This window comes from Ursus arctos, unplaced genomic scaffold (assembly GCF_023065955.2).
Source record: "Ursus arctos isolate Adak ecotype North America unplaced genomic scaffold, UrsArc2.0 scaffold_22, whole genome shotgun sequence".
Lineage (NCBI taxonomy): Eukaryota > Metazoa > Chordata > Mammalia > Carnivora > Ursidae > Ursus > Ursus arctos.
Window position 1 is genome coordinate 49661226 of NW_026622897.1, and position 18240 is coordinate 49679465.

Below are 18240 nucleotides of genomic sequence, written 5' to 3' on the forward strand. Positions count from 1 at the left end.
CACCAAGTGATAATCTCAGACCATTCTTTGGCTGAAGAAAGTGATGCAGCTTTCCAGGTTAGGACATATGGACCCATTTGACTGGGTCTAGAGAGCTCTTTAACAAGATGAGCAGAGCTTACTGCGGAACCAGGCTGAGACCAGCCCTGGAGAGGGCCTTTTGGGTCTTGGGAGGGAAGAATACATGCTAAGTGCTTACCCCAGTGCCTGAGTATGGTCATTCATTTCACAAATTCTTAAGGAGCCCCTGCTCTGTGTCAGGCCCTGTCCCAGCTGGGGACATGATGGAAACAAACATATGATTCCCGTGTAGAGGGATTACTGAAATCAGTGTCCTCTGGCCTTTGTTCTCGGCTTCCTTGATACCCATCGCTTGAAGAGAGGCTGAGGCATCTTCGTGGTGGACAGGCGGAGTAGCAGAAGGGGACAGGATTCAGCATCAGAGGCCCTGGATGCAGGCCCCCTCTGCTGCTAACACGTGTGTGGCGGTGGAACGGTGCCCTCCCTTCTCCAAGTCTGAAGTCCCTCCTCCACAGCATTGTGGGGCCGATCAGGTCCGGGAGGGACTGGGGTATTGCCTTTGCCTCCTGGGGCCTGAGCTCACGCACGCCCTTTCTTTGGTTCCCTGGCTCCAGAGCACTCGGCCCTGAGTGCCGCGAGGACCCTGTTCGTGGATGTGGAGGAGCGCGGGCCGGAGGCCATGGACGTGAAGGAGAGAAAGCCGTACCGCTCGCTGACCCGGCGCCGCGACGCCGAGCGCCGCTACACCAGCTCGTCCGCGGACAGCGAGGAGGGCAAGGCTCCGCAGAAGTCCTACAGCTCCAGCGAGACCCTGAAGGCCTACGACCAGGACGCCCGGCTGGCCTATGGCGGCCGCGTCAAGGACATGGTGCCGCAGGAGGCCGAGGAGTTCTGCCGCGCAGGTGAGGGCGGCGGGGGGCGCGGCTGGGGGCGGGGGCGCACCTGCATGCCTGGGCGCGAGTGCGGGCAGGTGGGCCGGACGCAGGTCAGCGCCAGGCCTCGGCTCTTTTGGCACCTGGATCTGGTCAGAGCCTGCCTATAACTCATTCTTGGTTTGTTCATCTTCACGCTCACCCGGTTCGTTGGCATAAAGCGGTGGTTAGGAGCTGGGCTGCCTGGGGTTGGGTGCAGAACCCCCACCAGCTCTGCTCTAGGCCTCAGTCCTCATGTGTCAGACGGGCCTGAGTGGCCTCCCCCTGTTACAGAGTGGCATGCTGTAAGTGGGAAGCGAACTAACATCAAGTGCAGAGTAAGTCAGCTGTTGGTTTTGTTACTTGTCATATATGTGTCCATTCAACAAAAATCACGTTTTCCTCAAACATTGTCCCAACCTTGCGAGAAGACGTTCCTGACATAGACCTAAAATCCTGGCACCGGACTCCTCTCCTTCACTTCCTGAATAGCCTGTCCATCCTACTCCGAAGTGCCTTTCAAATCCATTCCTCTTCTTCAACCACTCTGCCGCTGTCCCTGTTCAGGCCACTGTCATCTCTCCGGGAGGGTTGACCGCAGCCCCTTTCACCCAGTGCTGCTCCCTTGCGGCCATTCTGTGCACTGCAGCTAGAGTGAAGTTGGGAATGACTCCCCATTGCCCTCAATCTGAGCTCCTTAAGGTGCCATAAGGGACTTTCCCCAAATCCGTTTTCCTCCCTGGACTGTTTCATCCCCTGCCTCTCCACCCCTGCCACCAGTGCTCCTGCCCTGCAGGCCCACTCATCATTCCCACGTATGCCATGATATCCCTTCCCTACCCTGGTGCTTCAGTGATTCCTGTTTTTCTGCCAAAAGAGCCGTAAGCCTTCTGTGATGCTTGATGGGCTCCGACCAATGGCTGATTCTGCCCCGCCTGCTCCCCTTCCAGCTGGGGTTAGCCAGGCAGGGTGCTGTGTAGTTTAGATATGTTTTAGTATTGTTATCTAATCCTTACAACAATGCCACACCGAATCATTTCCCCCAGATCCCAGAGGTAAGAAGAACTGGTCACACACACACACACACACACACACCCTCATATAGCCTGACACCCACCCGGCCTTTCCCACAGGACCAAATCCACATGAGAGCTGACCTGTTAGTAAGGCTGACTTACTCAGGGCAGGAATATGAGCTGGGGCTGGGAGCAAGACAGAGGCAGAGAAGGGAGACCAGAGAGAGGAAGACAGAGCAGAGGCAGGGGGCAGTGGGTGGGAGGAGGCTCGGGCATCAGTTGGCAGCCAGTATAGACCTGTTTCATGACTGTAGCCTCAAATTAAGGCCGGAGCAGCATGAAGCACCTGAACGTCAGGCTTGGGGCACATCCCCTCCCACTGCACCTCTCATTTCAGCAGCGGCCTGGGTGGTCTCTGCTCCCCTCCTTCCGCCTCTCTCTATCCATCCACCAAAGTCCTGCCGGAGCACGTCTGTCTGTTTTCTTACAACTTGTGCCGAGCACCCACTCTGTGCCAGGACAGAGGGGCTGCACCCAGAGCCGCCTGGGACACTCAGGAGCACAGGGCTGATGTGCAGAGCGATGCCCACCACTGTAGTCAGAGCTCTCCCTGCTGGCTCCCCTCCTCCCTATCTGGCAGGTCCCCTCCCGGACCAGAGGAGGAGACCTGCTCACTTGTCTTTACAGGCTTTCCTGTTCAGCCCTGGCCTTGCTTGCAGGAATCCTTCTAAGCTCGGACATCTCTTCTTCCTCTGTTCTCCAAGTTCACTCTCATTTGCAAACCTCTCCTCTGAGCTCCTGCCCTCCGCCTCTGTGTTCCCAGAACACTCTCGATGGGTCTCCTGACTTTGGACTTCAACCCTTAATCGTGATTTTGGTTGTTTCGCCCCCACTTGCTATGAAGTCCGGCACCACGCCCTACTCATTGCTGTGTGCTGGTGAAGGCCACGGCCAGCTGGAATTGATTTGAATGTGGGCGCTACCTGATTATAAGGCCATTTCCCAGATCAGTGGTTTAATTGGGATATGGCCCTTGGTGTCTTTGTCCGCCCCCTTTTTCTTATCCCCAAAACACTCATGGGAATTTTAGAAATATGGGAGAAGCTGTCCTTGAATAGACATTGAATGAACACTCAGGTGTGACATGGAGGCTGTGTTTCCCATGGAGGGGGAAATCCTACTCAAATATGAATCCCCGAGTGAACCCCCTCACCCACGTCTTCTCTGGCCTGTCTAGGACATCGCCAGGCCTTCCCGAGACCTCCAGGCCTCTCAGCAACCCAGCTCTGGCTGTGTGCTGGGCTCCCTGGATTCCTCCAAACCCTGCAGATTCCCGCCACAGTCCCGGCCCCACGTGGCATGAGGAAGCGGGAAGCAGAGCCCATGGCCTGCGTGCGGCCCACTTTTCTCTACCAGTCCCCATCTTTGGTGTCATGCTCCAGGCTTTCCTGACCTGGCCAGGGCAGCCATCTGCATCTCCTCAACTAGCCGTCTGCCCTGCTCAGGAGTGCTGCTCCCTGCCAAGTCCTCCTTGGACCAGACATCGATTTAACAGACATCTATTGAGCCCCTACTGACGGCTGAGCACAGGGATTTAGGAATGAGTCTGACGTGGTCCCTGCCTCTGTTGAGGTCAGCAGCAGTGGAAGGGTTAGGCCCTTGGTCCTACTGTGTGGGACGACTGGGGCCAAGGACTCCAAAGGGAGCTTGGCTGCAAGAAGCAAATGACGGCCGCATGGGGTGTAGGTATTAGGGGGCACTTCACAAAGGAGGTGCCGTACGAGTTGGGCCTTAAAGGATGTGGAGGAGTTGGGCTGATGGGGGAAGGGCGAGGAGCCATTTAGAAGAGAGGCCTGTGTGCAGAATACCACGCAAGCTCCAAAGACGGCGGTGAATCCCGGGCTGAGGGGTCAGGTTTTTGGCGGGGAGACCCTAACCTAGTTCACCTGCCTTTCCTCCCAGGAGCCAACTTCAGCCTGCGGGAGCTGGGGCTGGGAGAGGTGACGCCCCCCCATGGGACACTGTACCGGACGGACATAGGCATCCCTCACTGCGGCTACTCCATGGGGGCCAGCTCCGATGCCGACGTGGAGGCCGACACCGTGCTGTCCCCGGAGCACCCCGTGCGGCTGTGGGGCCGGAGCACACGGTCGGGGCGCAGCTCCTGCCTGTCCAGCCGGGCCAACTCCAACCTCACTCTCACCGACACGGAGCACGAGAACACCGAGACTGGTGAGTGGCCCACATGGCCCGTGAGTTTCGAGGCCAGGCTTTTCATTACAATATTGATTTTCTGCTCCATTGCTGGGGCTCTGGTGACGTTGGTGAAAAATTGCTTTGCTCTCAGTGGTCAGAAGTCAGAGCCTCTGCACAGTCACAAGAAATACCCACCCACTGGTGACACACCAGAGATTGGGTCACTGCTCTTTGTTTTCAGATTGGGGGGCACCTAAGGCCCGGGGTAATCACTTGCAAGGTGCCTCTGTGTGGGAGAGCAGTGGTAACGGGTCCCCAGCAGCTTGTTGTCCATCGCGTCAGCCGTGTCTGGTCCTGCCTGAGTCCTGCTCAGTCTCCAGCCTCCAGGGGCTCAGCAGTCCTTGGCTCCCTGCCCCAGTGTCTGTTGGAGTAACTTCAAACTTAGTTTGCTCCCACTTTCCCTTGATCTCAGCTGCAGATCTGGAGACATGCAGGCTCTGGGCCCTCTATCCCCCTCTCACCTCTGCAGCCCTTCTTCCAAGGCCCAAGTGATATTGTGGGAGAAAGAGAAGGCAGCCAGTTCACATGCCTCTTTTCTAAGGTGCAAGGAAGGGAACCTGGTTTCAGACTTTTCCTCCTTCCTTTTGGAACCTTGTTGGCAGATGTCTGAGGGGCTCCGGGTGGGATGCAGCCGTGCGGGGCGCTGCTCAGGCAATCTCCCTTCTCTGGGGCTTTGTGCCCCGCCACACTCCGGGCAGCTTTGTGGACCCAGGTCAGAACTGAGGAGGCACCTGCTGGGTCTGGCAGCGAAGTCTTGGGGAGGGTGGCAGAGACCAGGAACAGCCCCGCTGCCCAGGGGAGAAGAGGGCTTTTGTTTCTCAGAAGTTTAATGAGGGGGTCTGCTGGTGCTTCCATTCAAGATTGAGAAGGGCAATGGGAGTGAAAACTGGGCCAAGTCAGGCACCAGTGCCCCCTACTGGTTTCCAGCTCCAAATGCAGGCTCCTAGTGATTCCTGTCCAGGATTCCCCAGAGTCAGGGTGGGGACCGGGTCAGAGGTGAAGGCTTAGGCAGTTTGGTCTTTGAAGAGGATGCTTTAGCTAGGTTATGCACAACACAATCCCTGCTTTGGAGTCAGGCAGGAGACCAGCCAAGGTCAGGGTCAGGTGGGAAATTTATTTCCTTAAAGAGTCAGGTGCAGCAGGGTTCCAAATATCCATTCTGCCACCTCTCCCGGAGAGCTCAGAGGTTTTCCTAGGGAGCCTGTGCATTTGTCTGAGGGGTAGGGGAGAGGCAATGCCTAGATGCTGGCTTGGTGTTTCCCCCCTCCCTCTCCCTTGACCACCAACCAGCCCTGTGAGGGGGGTCAGTGACCTCAGCACCTGAAGGAGATCCCCCTCTCTGCAGTGACAAGCCATCCTCACTCCATTCACTTTCCCCCCAAGGCCCAAGCCAAGCCAGCAGTCCCTTCTGCCTCCACTCCCACCATGCACGGAACCAGAGCAAGGATTTGATGTATAAGGCCTGTACAGAGAAAATGGCCTCTGATTAGGAGGCAGGAAGCCTCAGTTCCATCGCTGACCTGGGGTGTGACACTGGATAAGTTGGATCCTTTCTCTGGACCTCCATTTCCTCATCTATAAAATAGTAAAATAGTTTGCACCAAATCTGCATTTCCTATATCTGAGAATGCTAATAGTACTTAGGTTGGGGTGGGGAATGACAGCCAGAAGGTGCTCTGTGATCAAATAATGTAGGAAGCACTATGTTGAATGAATTTAAACCAATTTCTTTACTGCAGGACTTCTCAGAGCCTTTAATCTATTAAAATGTGCATGCTAATGGGTATATCACTAAGGAGAGATAGATGCAGCATTCCGCCCGTTGATCTGAGCGTGGAATCCTTTGTTCTCAGAGTGTCTGATGGGTTCAGTGTTCTGATGAACACCTTTAGGGAATAATTGAGCTGGATGGCCTGCAGGCCCTTCTGGATCTGGGCTTCTGGGACTCAGGGTGCTTACATTCAGATGAAGGTGCATGAGAAGAGAAGGATAGTGGCAACGTTAGCGGTGAGTAGCTGCGCTCGCTGGGCAGCAGACCCCAGGCACAGGGCCAGCGCTTTAGTTCCAGCCTCTCATCTCCCCCCGCCAGCACCCTTCTAAAGTAGGTTTATTATCCTCTTTGCACAGCATAAGGAAACTATGCACTGAGGGGTTAAGATGCCTGCCAGAGTCACACAGCCAGCAAGACAGGATTTGAACTCGGGCCTGTATGGCTCTAAAAATCTTTATTCTTGTAGCCCTGGTGAGTGAATTTCCTCTGCAGCGGAAGACTTAGGTTGTTTGTTCTTTTGAAGGCTTCTTGCCATGGTGACAAATGATCATTTTTCCATAAAGTCATGACAGAGTGAGGTGCACACCGCCCACATTATTGTATATTCCCTGAGAGCTGAATTACAGCTGAATTAAGCCTCTGTTGGGTGATAATGACATAGTTGAGGAGCCTGAAGAGCTTCAGCCTTTGATAACGGCAACGGGAAATGGCTGCCTCCTTCCCCCCGCCAGGCCACCTTTTCCTTCCGATCGCCCGTCTCCGCGCCGGCTGTGGCCCTTAAGCCTCGCTGTACTCAGGGAAGATGGGCAGCAGAAGGAGGTGGGCAGGTGAACCTAACAAAGACCCCCTGGCCTCCACAGCCCTTCCAGGCCCGGACTCCCCAAGCCCACACACCAGCCGGTGCCCACGTGCCCGTCCACCTGCCCCTCGGTGGGGAGCTGCACTCACAGCTGTGTTCTGCTTGGGTCTAAATCGTACGGACAGCGCCTGAGCCATCTCAATGGCTCCCTTTTATCTGCTGGTGAGGTCGATGGCACTCTTGTTCACACCATCGTCTCCCCAGCCGACGGATGAGGGGCCCGGGAGGCAAAGATGGAAAGAGCTAGAGCCAGGCCCTACACGGGAGTCGGGTTCCGTCCTGGCTGTTCTCCCTCCCTTCTCCCTGCCCCTCTCATCTCCATCTCCCTCCCGTGCCCTCCTCTCTTTGTCTTGCATTCCTCCCCGGCCTCAGTTCTCCTCCTCTGATGAGAACGCAGGTCTCAGCACCAGGACGGGGCTCTGTCGCCCTGGGTGCATCAACCAGCCCCTCACCGTGTGGCTGCTTTTCAGGGGTACGGGGCGCCATCCTGAGGGCCCACCGTGTGTCACGCCACTGCTCAGGACAACACCATGGCATTCCCATTTCACTGTGAGGAAATGAGCCAGATGGGAAGACAGAGGCTCCAGAAAGGTCAGCTGACCTGGCAGAGACTACGTAGCTGGTTAGGTCAGCAGGTCAGCAAAGCTTGGGTTGGAAGTCAGATCTCTCCAATCCTATAGTCTGAGCCCTTTGCCCACCTCCATTTGAATCAGTAAGTGTTGGACTCTCAGTGGAGGCCCACCAAAAATGTGTGACCAAGTTCTCAGAGATCCTGACCAAAGGTGAAATGCAAAGTAACCCCCAGTGACTTCCAGCCACGGGAAGGAACATCCACTCTGCCTCCCCGCCCGGCCTTGCATTAGTCAATAGTAATTGTCAACGGTATCGATAGCGGTGGAGGCTTTTGCTGAGGTCACAGTGATGCTGCACGCAGCTGCCATCAATAATAACTTTTATGGGGTCCATTAAAGCCAATTTCTGCCCCTGAAGGTTAATGTCAGCAGCTTTTATGTCACTGCTTAATATCCAAAATAAATACAGGATTGACTGGGTAACAGAAACACAAATCTTCCACCCCGGGGCCGTCAGGCAGAGCCAGCCCTTGGGCTTCTCCTGCTGAGATGGGCCCAGCAGGCTAGGGGACAATAAGGAGAAGCTGGCATTGGGCCAGGCATACAGTCGGCACTCAATAAGTGTTTTTTGTAGAAAGCAAAGGTTATGATCTGAGCTCCATTACCAACCACTGGGTCCGGATGACACGATGTCTCTGTTGTAGATGCCTATTGTAATTTGTCCTCCATCTATCCCAAGCTCCCTCGGTGTGCTGGGCATTTTTCTAGAATCAGGAGTCTAGATGAATAGCAGGGAGGTGGAGACATGACAGACAGCCTTGTGTCTCTGTCTACAGGGGAGGGATAGCAGGCGCCGTTGCGGGGTCGAAAGAGCAGTGGCTCTGGAGTCTAACGAGGGGGCCTGGCCTCATATCCTCAAGGCGCCGTGTCCTTCTCTGAAACCTTGGGCAAGTCGCCTCTCCTCCCCGCGCCATGGTTCCCTCATCTCTGAAACAACATAGCAGTGGCTACTAGGGACAGAGGCGGGGGGATGGGGAGTCAGTGTTTAATGGATGCAGAGTGTCAGTGAGGGAAGCTGCCAAAGTCCTGCAGGGAACGGTCTGATGGCCGCACAGCAGTGCGAATGTGCTTAGTGCCGCTGGTTGTACGCTTGGCACTGGTTTAAAGGGTTATATGTGTTCTACCACAATAACAATAATAATAATATAATAATAATAATAATAATAATAATAATAATAAAAACCAGAAGCAGCATATCATCTTCTTTCCTTGACGTGTTGCTATGAGGCTATGCTACAACATCTGTGAAGTCTGTGGTCTGTGTCGGTCCTTAACTGATGCTAGCTATTAATATTAATTTTTCGAGGAGCTGTGCAGTGACAGTAAAAGTAGCCATTGGTTTCACCCTGAGGGTGCAAAGTCTCACTCCTGCTTTCCGCTCACATTATGCACCTGGGCTTGAAGGCCAGGCAGAATCTCAGTGGGCATCAGAGCTCTGAGAGAGGCGTTCCCGGCAGAGGCGATTGCACAGGCCAAGGCCTAGAGGCGTGTGAAGAGGCACAGTAGGTCTGGGGAATAGTGAGAATTTCCTCTGTGCTTTAGTCCCAGAGGCAAATTGAGAAATGCATCTAGAAAAGAAATGATGAAACAGAATCACGGTTACCCCCAAATTATCACTCTGCCTAGGTGTCAAAAGGGAAATTATTGGTTAACCTAATTAGGCAGCCAAATTGCTTATTCACAGTCAGAAGATTAGGTGAGCATCTCCAAAGCACGGTGAGAAAGAAGCTCTTTAGCAATTGAACTCAATTTATCCTCTACCCTCCCTGGCCTCATGCTCATGAGACGTGGTTTAAAAATCTATAAGAATATCTATCATTAATTCCCTAAGTGGCCAGAGTACTGCAGCTACCCGGCCATTGTGTGCACGAGGCTCCATGTTGTAGGGTAGGAAGCCGGGCCCCCTTGGCCTGAGTAGCGATTGGACATCCGCATTTGACTACCCTCTGTCTAGTGAGCTGGGCCACGCTCCCTCTCGGGAATATAGAGGGACTTGGGATTAGACTCTCTGACTGGGCAGTAGAATGAGGGCTGTAAGGCCCCGAGTTCCAAAAAGGATTAGAAAGGGCCTATTAGAGAATCTGGGAATCTGAGAACTGGGGGACGAGAAGCACCTTAGAGACATCAAACCCATTGACTCTTAACCCTTCCTCAATTTCCAGGTTCAGAGAAGCTGAGTGACTTGCTGAAGGTTGCACAGCTAGTGAATGGCAGTGCCAGGGTTTGAGTCCAGATCTGCCTCTCCGCAGTGCCCATTACCTTTCTTGACCACTGCACTCCACGGTTTGTTCTGTTTTATAGAGATATGTTTTTATTAGTTCAACATGGACTCTCTCTATATATAGATATAGATCTATATATAATCTGGGAGATGATTCTGTTTCCAGAACATCAAGTTCTTTGTCAGTATTGGAAGCTTGAGGAAAAGACACTGATTCCATAGCCTGTTAGAGTTCATTTGGAGCTAGACGTCGTACCAGGCCACTCTCGGATTGTGACATGCTGGAGAAAAGACATTTAAAGTAGGGATCATAGAGGGTTAAGAGAAAAAATTCCAACCGGAAGGTATCTGAGAAGGTTTAATGGGAGAAGCGCTGGCCCCTGGGCTTTGAGGGGTGGAAAAGACTAACAGGTAAAAAGGGAGAAGAAAGGGTGTTCTGTGTAGACAAGGCATAAAGGTGGACAAATAGAAAGTGTGTCCCATGAGGCTGGAAGATAAGGGTGCGACTGGAAATATGGGGACAGTGTGCTCAGAGGGAAGGCTGGAGAGTTAGCAGGGTCACCTGGCGTTTGCCAGTTATTTATGGAGGACCTACCCCACGACAGCACCATTTTAGATACGGGGTTCCAGCATGATCCAAACAGACCGAACTACCCACTCCTCAATGACGAGACTGACGATCAGCAAGTATGAAAACTGCATGATGCAGGATGTTTCCAGATGATAAGTGCTACGGAAAAAGGGACCGGGAATTCCAGGGTGAGAGCGGTTCTAAATATGGTGGCCAAACAAAGCTTCATGGAGAAGGTGACCTTTGAGGCATGGGAGCGAGTGGTGAGGATGTCTGGAAGAAACATGGTCCTGGCGGAAGGAAGAACAGGTTCAAGAGCCTTGAGGCAGAAGTGTGTCTGGTTTGTTTGAAAAGTAACAATGAGACCAGTATGGCTGGAGTAGGGAAGTGGGTCAAAGAGGTGGTGTGGGGCAGGCCGTTGCATGGGCAGCCACGGGAGGGTCCTGAGTTGAGGAGTGACAGGCTCTGACTAATGCTAGCACAGGAACATTCTGGAAGCTGCGTTGAGAATAGACCCTGGTGGGCTATGTCTAAGTAGGAGGCTATTGCTATACTCTGGAAGAAAGAGGATGGGGGCTTAGACAAAGAGGAAGCATAAAGGCGTGAAGACGGGATCTGGGCCTGGAGAAGGGAACAAGCCATCTCTTCCCTTGTCTACCCAGGGCCTTGTAGCAGTGAAGAAGACCTCCATACTCAGGTTCTGTGACCAAGATGGGTTCCTTCCCCCGGGGGGCGGGGGGGGGGGGTTGTACCATTGATCCTTCTTCGAGCCTCACAGCTCCTTAGGCTCAGTTGTGGGGTCCTTGAGCACTGGCCTGTCCCGTGCCACGTCCCACGCTCTTTTGTGGCCTTGGTCATGGACCACACCCTTTGCTCATTCCTCATACCATACTCCAAGTTTCTAACCTTGCTGCCTGACTCCTACTCCCAGCCTTGCCTTACCTCCCACATGAGACTCTTGGCACCATCTTTTTTTGTTATAATCTTAGCTTTCCTTCAGCCATAATTCCAGCCCTTCCTTCTGCTCAGACTGCCTTGGTGAAGTCTGACTCAGGGCCCCCTCTCCCTAGCATCACATCTGCTAGAATTGCCTGTGATTGTGAAGCCAGTATCTGACAGCCACTAACACTGTTGTTCTCAGGCGTTCCTTGTAAGGAGACTTTGAGAAGTCCTGGCCCAGTTAAAATGTGCCCCAGTCCACCCCCCCACCCATCCCCACCTCGTCTGTGCTCTGTTGCTCTCCCTGGTGGGCAGAACGTGCTAATACAAGAGCACCTGGCTTCTGACTTGGAAAGAGGAAAAGAGGTAGGGAGATTCAAAGCTATGCGAAATTAAGATAGATTGCATTCTCAAAACTAGGTTAGGACCTGCTGTGTGCACAGAGGTTCAGCAAACCACAGTTTTGCTTTCATTTGAGCCAACACGATTTTCAATTCAGTGGAAGCAATGATGTGCACAATGACAAACGTCCTACCAGAAGGTGTTTTCCAGGCATCTTTTTTTCCCATCAGTAAGTTCAGCTTTGTCCAGGGAGAATGGCTCAAGGAGTAGTTGGTGGTGGGAAAAGAGCTCTCTGCCCACAGGAGCCTAGTTCCAGTGCCAGGGTGTCTGGAGTCTGGGGATAAATCTGGTGTCAATTTTAGGCTCTGTCACCAGTCCCCATATGACCTTGAAGAAGTCACTTCTCCCCTCCAGGCATTAGTTTCCCCATCAGCCTGATGGAGTTTTTGGAATCTCAGGCAGCAAGATAACTTGGAAGGAGAACAGACTTTGGAGTTGAACTCGGAATCCCAGCTTAGCCACTCAGCAGTTGAACAACCTACTGAATCTCGCTGAGCCTTGGTTTCTTCATCTGCAACATGGGAACGAATAGGCACCGAGCTCCCCAAGTTGTAACAAGCCTGCCTGGTGACTATGCCCATGAAGGAATCAGCACGGTATTTTCCAAATTGTGGGTCACGACTGATCCTTAAATAAAGGCTGGGGCTCCGCATCATTTAGAATAATAACAACAAAGAGAACAGAGAGGAGCCGACTAGAGCTCATAGCACACAGCAAGGGAAGTTGTTTTGTGAATTTCTAGTTTAATTCTGCTTTACACACAGCATCAGTACGAGGTCATCCCCTACAGTGTTTTCCTTATTGAGGAGTTGAGTTAGAAAAAAATAAGTTTCAAAGATGGTACCAGGCACATAGCAGGACCTTGTGAGTGTCAATTCCTCTCCTTCAGGAGCCCCTCAGCTTGAAGATTCCATGATTCATGATGTCAGAGTCTTGTCCAAAAACTGTTGACATTGTATTTTGGGGGCTCCCTTACTGAGAATGAGTATAGATTAGGCAGAGCCTCATGATTCAGTTGGGCTCTGGGGTCAGATCGACTTGCCCAACGTCACATAGCTTGTATGCTGATAGAGCTGGCATCCCTGGTCTGTGGGGTCCCAGCCATCTCTCCTGTGAAAATGGCTAGCGGGGTGGCTATTAGCTCTAGGTTGCTATGAGCTATGAGGACAGCAGGAAAAGCACCCCCAGACGGGAAGAGCGGACTCAGGAAGCTCCAGGGGGCTGGAAGAGTCATCCCTGGATTCACGGAACCCGGTGAATCTGCGCTCACGCAGAGGCGGCTGGAGAGGAACCCCAGGCCGATGTACGTGAACGTTGCAGAAAACTAGCATGTCCCGTGAAAGTTGGCTCCCTCAACTCATGGATCCTGATTACAAATCCAGTTGCACACGGAAAAGCCAGCAGATTGACCACAGTAGAGAAATGGCTTTCTGTCCTTTGACTTTGGGCTGGAGAGAAGCATGTAGAAGAAAGCCAGGAAAGGCTTCTGGGAGTTCATGTGGGCCTGAAGCAGAGAGCAGAGAGCTTAATGGAGGTCACTCACAGGACGTGGAACCCGACTCTGTGCAAACCCCACCAGGTACCTCTTTAGGGAAGAGGTCTCAGAGAAGGCCAGACCCTCCCCCAAACTCTTCCCAAAGTGGCAGGCCCAACTTCTTCTGACGGTGGGGGAGCAGCAATGGTGAAAAAAAAGGAGCGTTAAACGAGCAGTCAGAAGATACCCAGCTGTGTGGACTGTTCAAGAAACAGCAAAAGGTTTGTTATGACTAAGCCAGTGGGGATTAAGCGGGGATGCAGCAGAGAGAACACCTGGCCCCCATCATGGCTGAGGACAGTTCAAATCTACTGGCTCAAGGGCTCAGCCTTTCTCCTGAAGGTCAGAAGGAACCACAGACGAGGTTTAAACAGGGAGAGGTCAAAGGGGGCAAATTGCCTCAGACACCACTGTGGATGGAATGGTGTCCCTTCCTGATTCATATGTTGAAGCTCCAAGCCCTACTATGAGGCGACTTGGATATGGGGCTTTGGGGAGGTGATTAGGTTTAGATGAGGTCATGAAGGTGGGACCCTCGTGATGGTACTAGTGCCTTCATAGGAAGAGGGAGGCCTTGTTCTCTCTGTGCACGTGCCCTGAGGAAGATCCAGGCGAGCCCACAGCGGGAAGGCCGCCCTCGGCAAGCCGGGAGCCGAGTCCTCACCAGCGCCTCGCCATGCTGCCACCCTCTAGAACTGTCAGAAACACTGCTGTTGTTTAAGCCACCTAGCCTGTGGTATTCTGCTATGGCAGCCCAGGCTGACCAAGACAGCCTTCAGAAGCTTCACGAACTTGCCAGCCAGGAAGCCGCAAAGCTGATACCTAACACAGGGCTGTCGAAATCCAGAGTTCTTAACCCTGTCCATTGCCTCATGGAGACAGGACTGCAAAACTATCCGGGTGAATCACTGCCAATGATTTTGTGGGTTAAAAAGGTGCCAATATGCAAAACCATCCCCTCCAAAAAAACAAAACAAAACAGAAACACAACCCTTGGTAACTGACGCTGGGAAACAGGCTCTGGAGCCAGAGCACCTGGGTTTGAGCACCAGCCCTTTGACTTCCTAGCTGCGTCACACCGTGTCACACAAGCGAGCCTCTGAATCTCTCCATGCCTCAGTGTCCTCAGCTGCACAGCGGGGTCACTGTCCTGTCTGCCTCGTAGAGTGAGAGTTAGAGTGCCTGGGATCGTGCCTGGTGCTCAGAAAGGCCTGCAGGAGCTTACCCTCATGTTGTTATTAACGGGGCAGCACTTGGCGATTTACAGAGTGTTTTCACATTTTCTCGAACATTTGCAACAACCTTGGGGGTAGATATCTGTCTCCTCATTGTTTTGGAAGCACTGTGAGATCACAGGGCTGGGAAGGGGTGGGAGGGAATACAGTCCCAGGCCCTCTGACCCCACACCCACACACTGCCGTCCGTGACGGGGCCTGGCGGCTGGACAGCCTGGCTCTTTCTGCCAACAATGACTCTGCAGCTACCAGGGCCTGATTTTCCTCAGGCCAGTTACTCCCAGGCTGCACTGTGAGAAGGCTCTCAGCCCAGCCTATCTGTTCAGAAAGCAGCTTCCCTTCAAATAAGGAGGCGAATCCTTTATGTTCCCAGCACTGAAGAGGACTTTCTCTCCACTACCACTCAGCAGCCTGGCTCCTAAATGAGTTTTCTGTGCTCAGCTTTGTAGGACCTTAGCTACAAAATAAATTGCTTTTCTGAATGTGCCTCCAAAAAGGAAATAATCGTATGGAAGAAACAAGGTTTGAAGTGTGGTATAAACAAAGGGAGATTGTTTGCCATTCTAGCTGCTTGTAAGGATGGAAGAGGGAGGAGAGAGCGGCCATCCTGGGTGTGAAGTGGGCTGTGAAAATGCAGAGGAAACTCCTTGATAGGAACCAAATGGGCTAAGTCGGAAAGTAGACAACACATTAGAAGTGAGGCACCCCGGGCACCTCTCTGCTCCCGCAGCCCCACTTGGTGGCAAAACAAGAGAGACTGCTCAAGTCCAGGGGATTTACCCTTCTTTCTTTTTTTTTTTTTAATTTTATTTATTTATTTGAGAGAGAGACAGCCAGCGAGAGAGGGAACACAGGCAGAGGGAGTGGGAGAGGAAGAAGCAGGCTTCCAGCGGAGGAGCCTGACGTGGGGCTCGATCCCAGAATGCCGGGATCACGCCCTGAGCCGAAGGCAGACGCTTAACGACTTAGCCACCCAGGCGCCCCTGACCCTTCTTTCTACATGCCTCCACAACTTTCGATCATTTATTACCTCAGCCCTAGAGTTAGCAGTGCTAAAGCATGCATTTTATTTGGAGAAAATATTGTGTCATTTTCTTCCCCCCAGCTAGATTTAAAGAGCTCTTCAAAAAATCTGCTGTGGCACTGGGCCATTAGTACTCACATTTAGGGAGTGTGTAATAGCTCGCAATGTCCTTTGATACCCAACATTTCATAAATTATCACATTATCTCCCTGGTCCCGGCACCTGAGCCCACACCCTGACTTTGAACCCTGACAGTGGGTCTTCGAACTTGGAGTCCACGTGTGCGGGGTGGGGGGCACTGCCCAAAAGCTCAGTGAGTCACTAGAAGGACTCACAGGGCTCAGCACATAGTGGGACGTCTGACTAAGATTTATTATAGCAGAAGGATACAAAGCAAACCAGCAAAGGGAAAAGGACTTGCCGAGGGCGAAGCCCGGAGGAAACCAGGCACAAGCTTCCAAGCGTCCTCTCCCAGTAGAGTCACACAGAGTGGGCCTGACCCCCCCCCCAGCAATGAGTGGTAGTGATGCGCAAAGCACAGTCTACCAAGAAGCTCAAGAGACACCTGTGCCCCAAGATTTCGTCAGAGGGCTGGCACATCGGTGCCTTCTGCCTAACTCGTGCCCAAACTCCAACCTATCAGAAGGAAAGCAGCCATAATTTGTCTCTGCAGTCTAGGCACCATACAGCCACTCTTATCATTTGGAAAAGCCTAATGACAGGTAAGCACCTGTTTACCAGCCACGTTCCCAGACACCAGCCAAGGAGCAGGCTTACAAGCAAGCAGTCCTTTCTAAGGTGACCGTCTCAGTCCTTGGCGTTAACGCTCCTGCGTGAGCCACGTGTACCCCCTCCTTCCTTTGTAACTCATGAGTCACCCTAGCAGACCACCCAGTGTGGACTTCTCAGGACACTTTGTAGCCCTTCACTCTTTATCTTTCATGTCACAACTCTCATAGTGTGATTATACACTTTAAGAGACCTCATTTGATAAAGACAGCTCGCTACTAGGGCAACAAAAGAGAAGAGAAAATGAATTGATGGATCTTCCTCCGGAAAAAGAGAAGCATGTCTAAATGCTGTCACAGTGGGGCAGGGGGCAGCGCTCCTCGGTCTGCAGTCGGCGGGTGCCCTGGGGTGGGGGGAGGGATGTGGTGAAGCGGCGTGCACAGCTGTAAGCCTGCAGCAGCACGTGCTGGGCAGCGAGCAGGTGCACCGAGGACCCTGTGGGGAAGCCGCGCAGGCTCTGACCCAGGGCTCGCAGTGTAAGGAAGCGCAACACGCACCCCGGCAGTATCCTGCGGAGTATTACATGAGTGCTGGGAAGGACCCTGGCAGGCCAGCAGAAGAAGCCTGTGCTGGAATACAACAATTCCCAAGACCCCCTATGGTGCGGAGCACCCGCCCAGCCAGCGCTGAGCCAGGACCCCAGGAAGGAAATGGCTGCCCCAGTGGCCTCACACCCCTACCAATCCTGGAATGCCGCTTTTAAGAGTTCCAGTGGCAAAAAAAACAAAAGCAAAAACAAAAACAAACTTGGTGTCGTGGGGCCAGGATGCCTGCTTGATTCAGAAATAGGCCGGGGGAGGAAGCTTTACCTGGTGGTCAGGTGCAGAAAAGTCCCAGACCCCCTCGACTCTAAGTCAGCCTCTCTACTAGGGCAGGGAAACACCAAAATATATTTAATGCCCTCCAGCCAAAGACCACCAGAAACTTCCCGGTAGTTGAATGGGGTTTCTGGACTCGGCAGTGAGGGCAAAGGCACAGCATGGGGGGGGGGGGGGGCATCGGGTGGCGCCGTAGAGCGTGTTAGAGGGATGTCCAGGGTTTGTGCCCGCGTTAGGTGATTTGGAGGGTTCAAGGAAGTGGCGCTTTGCTCTGGATTGGATACTGTCAGATGGCAGGACTAATTTTGTGCCTGGGTGGCTTAAATCTTACGTAGAAGCCAGAAAGAACGAAGTCAAGCCATAACTGCCAAAGCAGCAGCCGTCACTCGCGTTATCCAGGGTAGGGGGACGCTCAGTTGTTTTGTGGTTTGGCCAGTGTTCTGTTTTCGTTGGCGTTTCAGTCATGATTGCAGAGTGGCCTTGCCTTTGTCTTAGTCCATTCAGTCAGAGCCCCCATCTGATGTTCAAGAGGAGAAAGCCACCACCCAGCTGGGAGTGCCAGGCCGGTTCCTGGCTGCTGGGGACTGCTTCTCTCTTTCTCAAAAAGAAGAGAGAACAGACCCACTGTGCCAGCATGGCAGCTTGCTTCCAGAGCCTTCAGTGACCCGTGCCCATGATAAATCTCAGTGTCCCAGGAAGAAAATTTGTTATTCAATAATCAGCACTATTATATTAAGGAAGTACTATTAAATACTTGTTTAAAAAATACATGCTCAACAAATAATACAAGTTATTTACAGAGTATTTATTATTGGTCATGTACCATGTGAGCTTTTTTGCATAATCTCATTGCATCCTCTTAGTATCCCTGCAAGGTTGGTATTTTGGTTTTGGCAGATAGGGAAATAGAGGCCCAGACAGGTTAAGTGGCTTCCCTGAGGACACCTAGGTAAGAAGTGGTAGGAGCCGAATTCAAACACAGATCTGCACTCCCAAACCTGTGCCTTTCCCCTGCCCTGGGGCCTCTTTGACCCATGGCTGCCTATGGCAGTGACAGAGATGACTTTCCAAGCTGTGGCCGAGACTGGTCTTAGTCCAAAGAGCATGACCGATCTGGGACTAATCCATAGCGTGTTCACAGACGGGCAGGGCGGTGGGGTGGGGGTGGGGAATCAAGACCACAGAATGGCACAGGCCGCCCACGCCCAGGCCCCGGCGGTGGTGGAGTGTGGTGGTTCCCG

At 52.8% G+C, this 18240-nt stretch overlaps 1 protein-coding gene across 1 annotated transcript in view; it reads left to right on the forward strand.

Moving 5' to 3' along the window:
* TENM4 (teneurin transmembrane protein 4) overlaps positions 1-18240 on the forward strand; it is a 593869-nt gene that overhangs the window by 217978 nt on the left and 357651 nt on the right. The window contains 2 exon segments of the mRNA XM_048217331.2: positions 636-923; positions 3911-4180. Of these exon segments, the coding sequence (XP_048073288.2) occupies positions 636-923; positions 3911-4180 (558 nt within the window).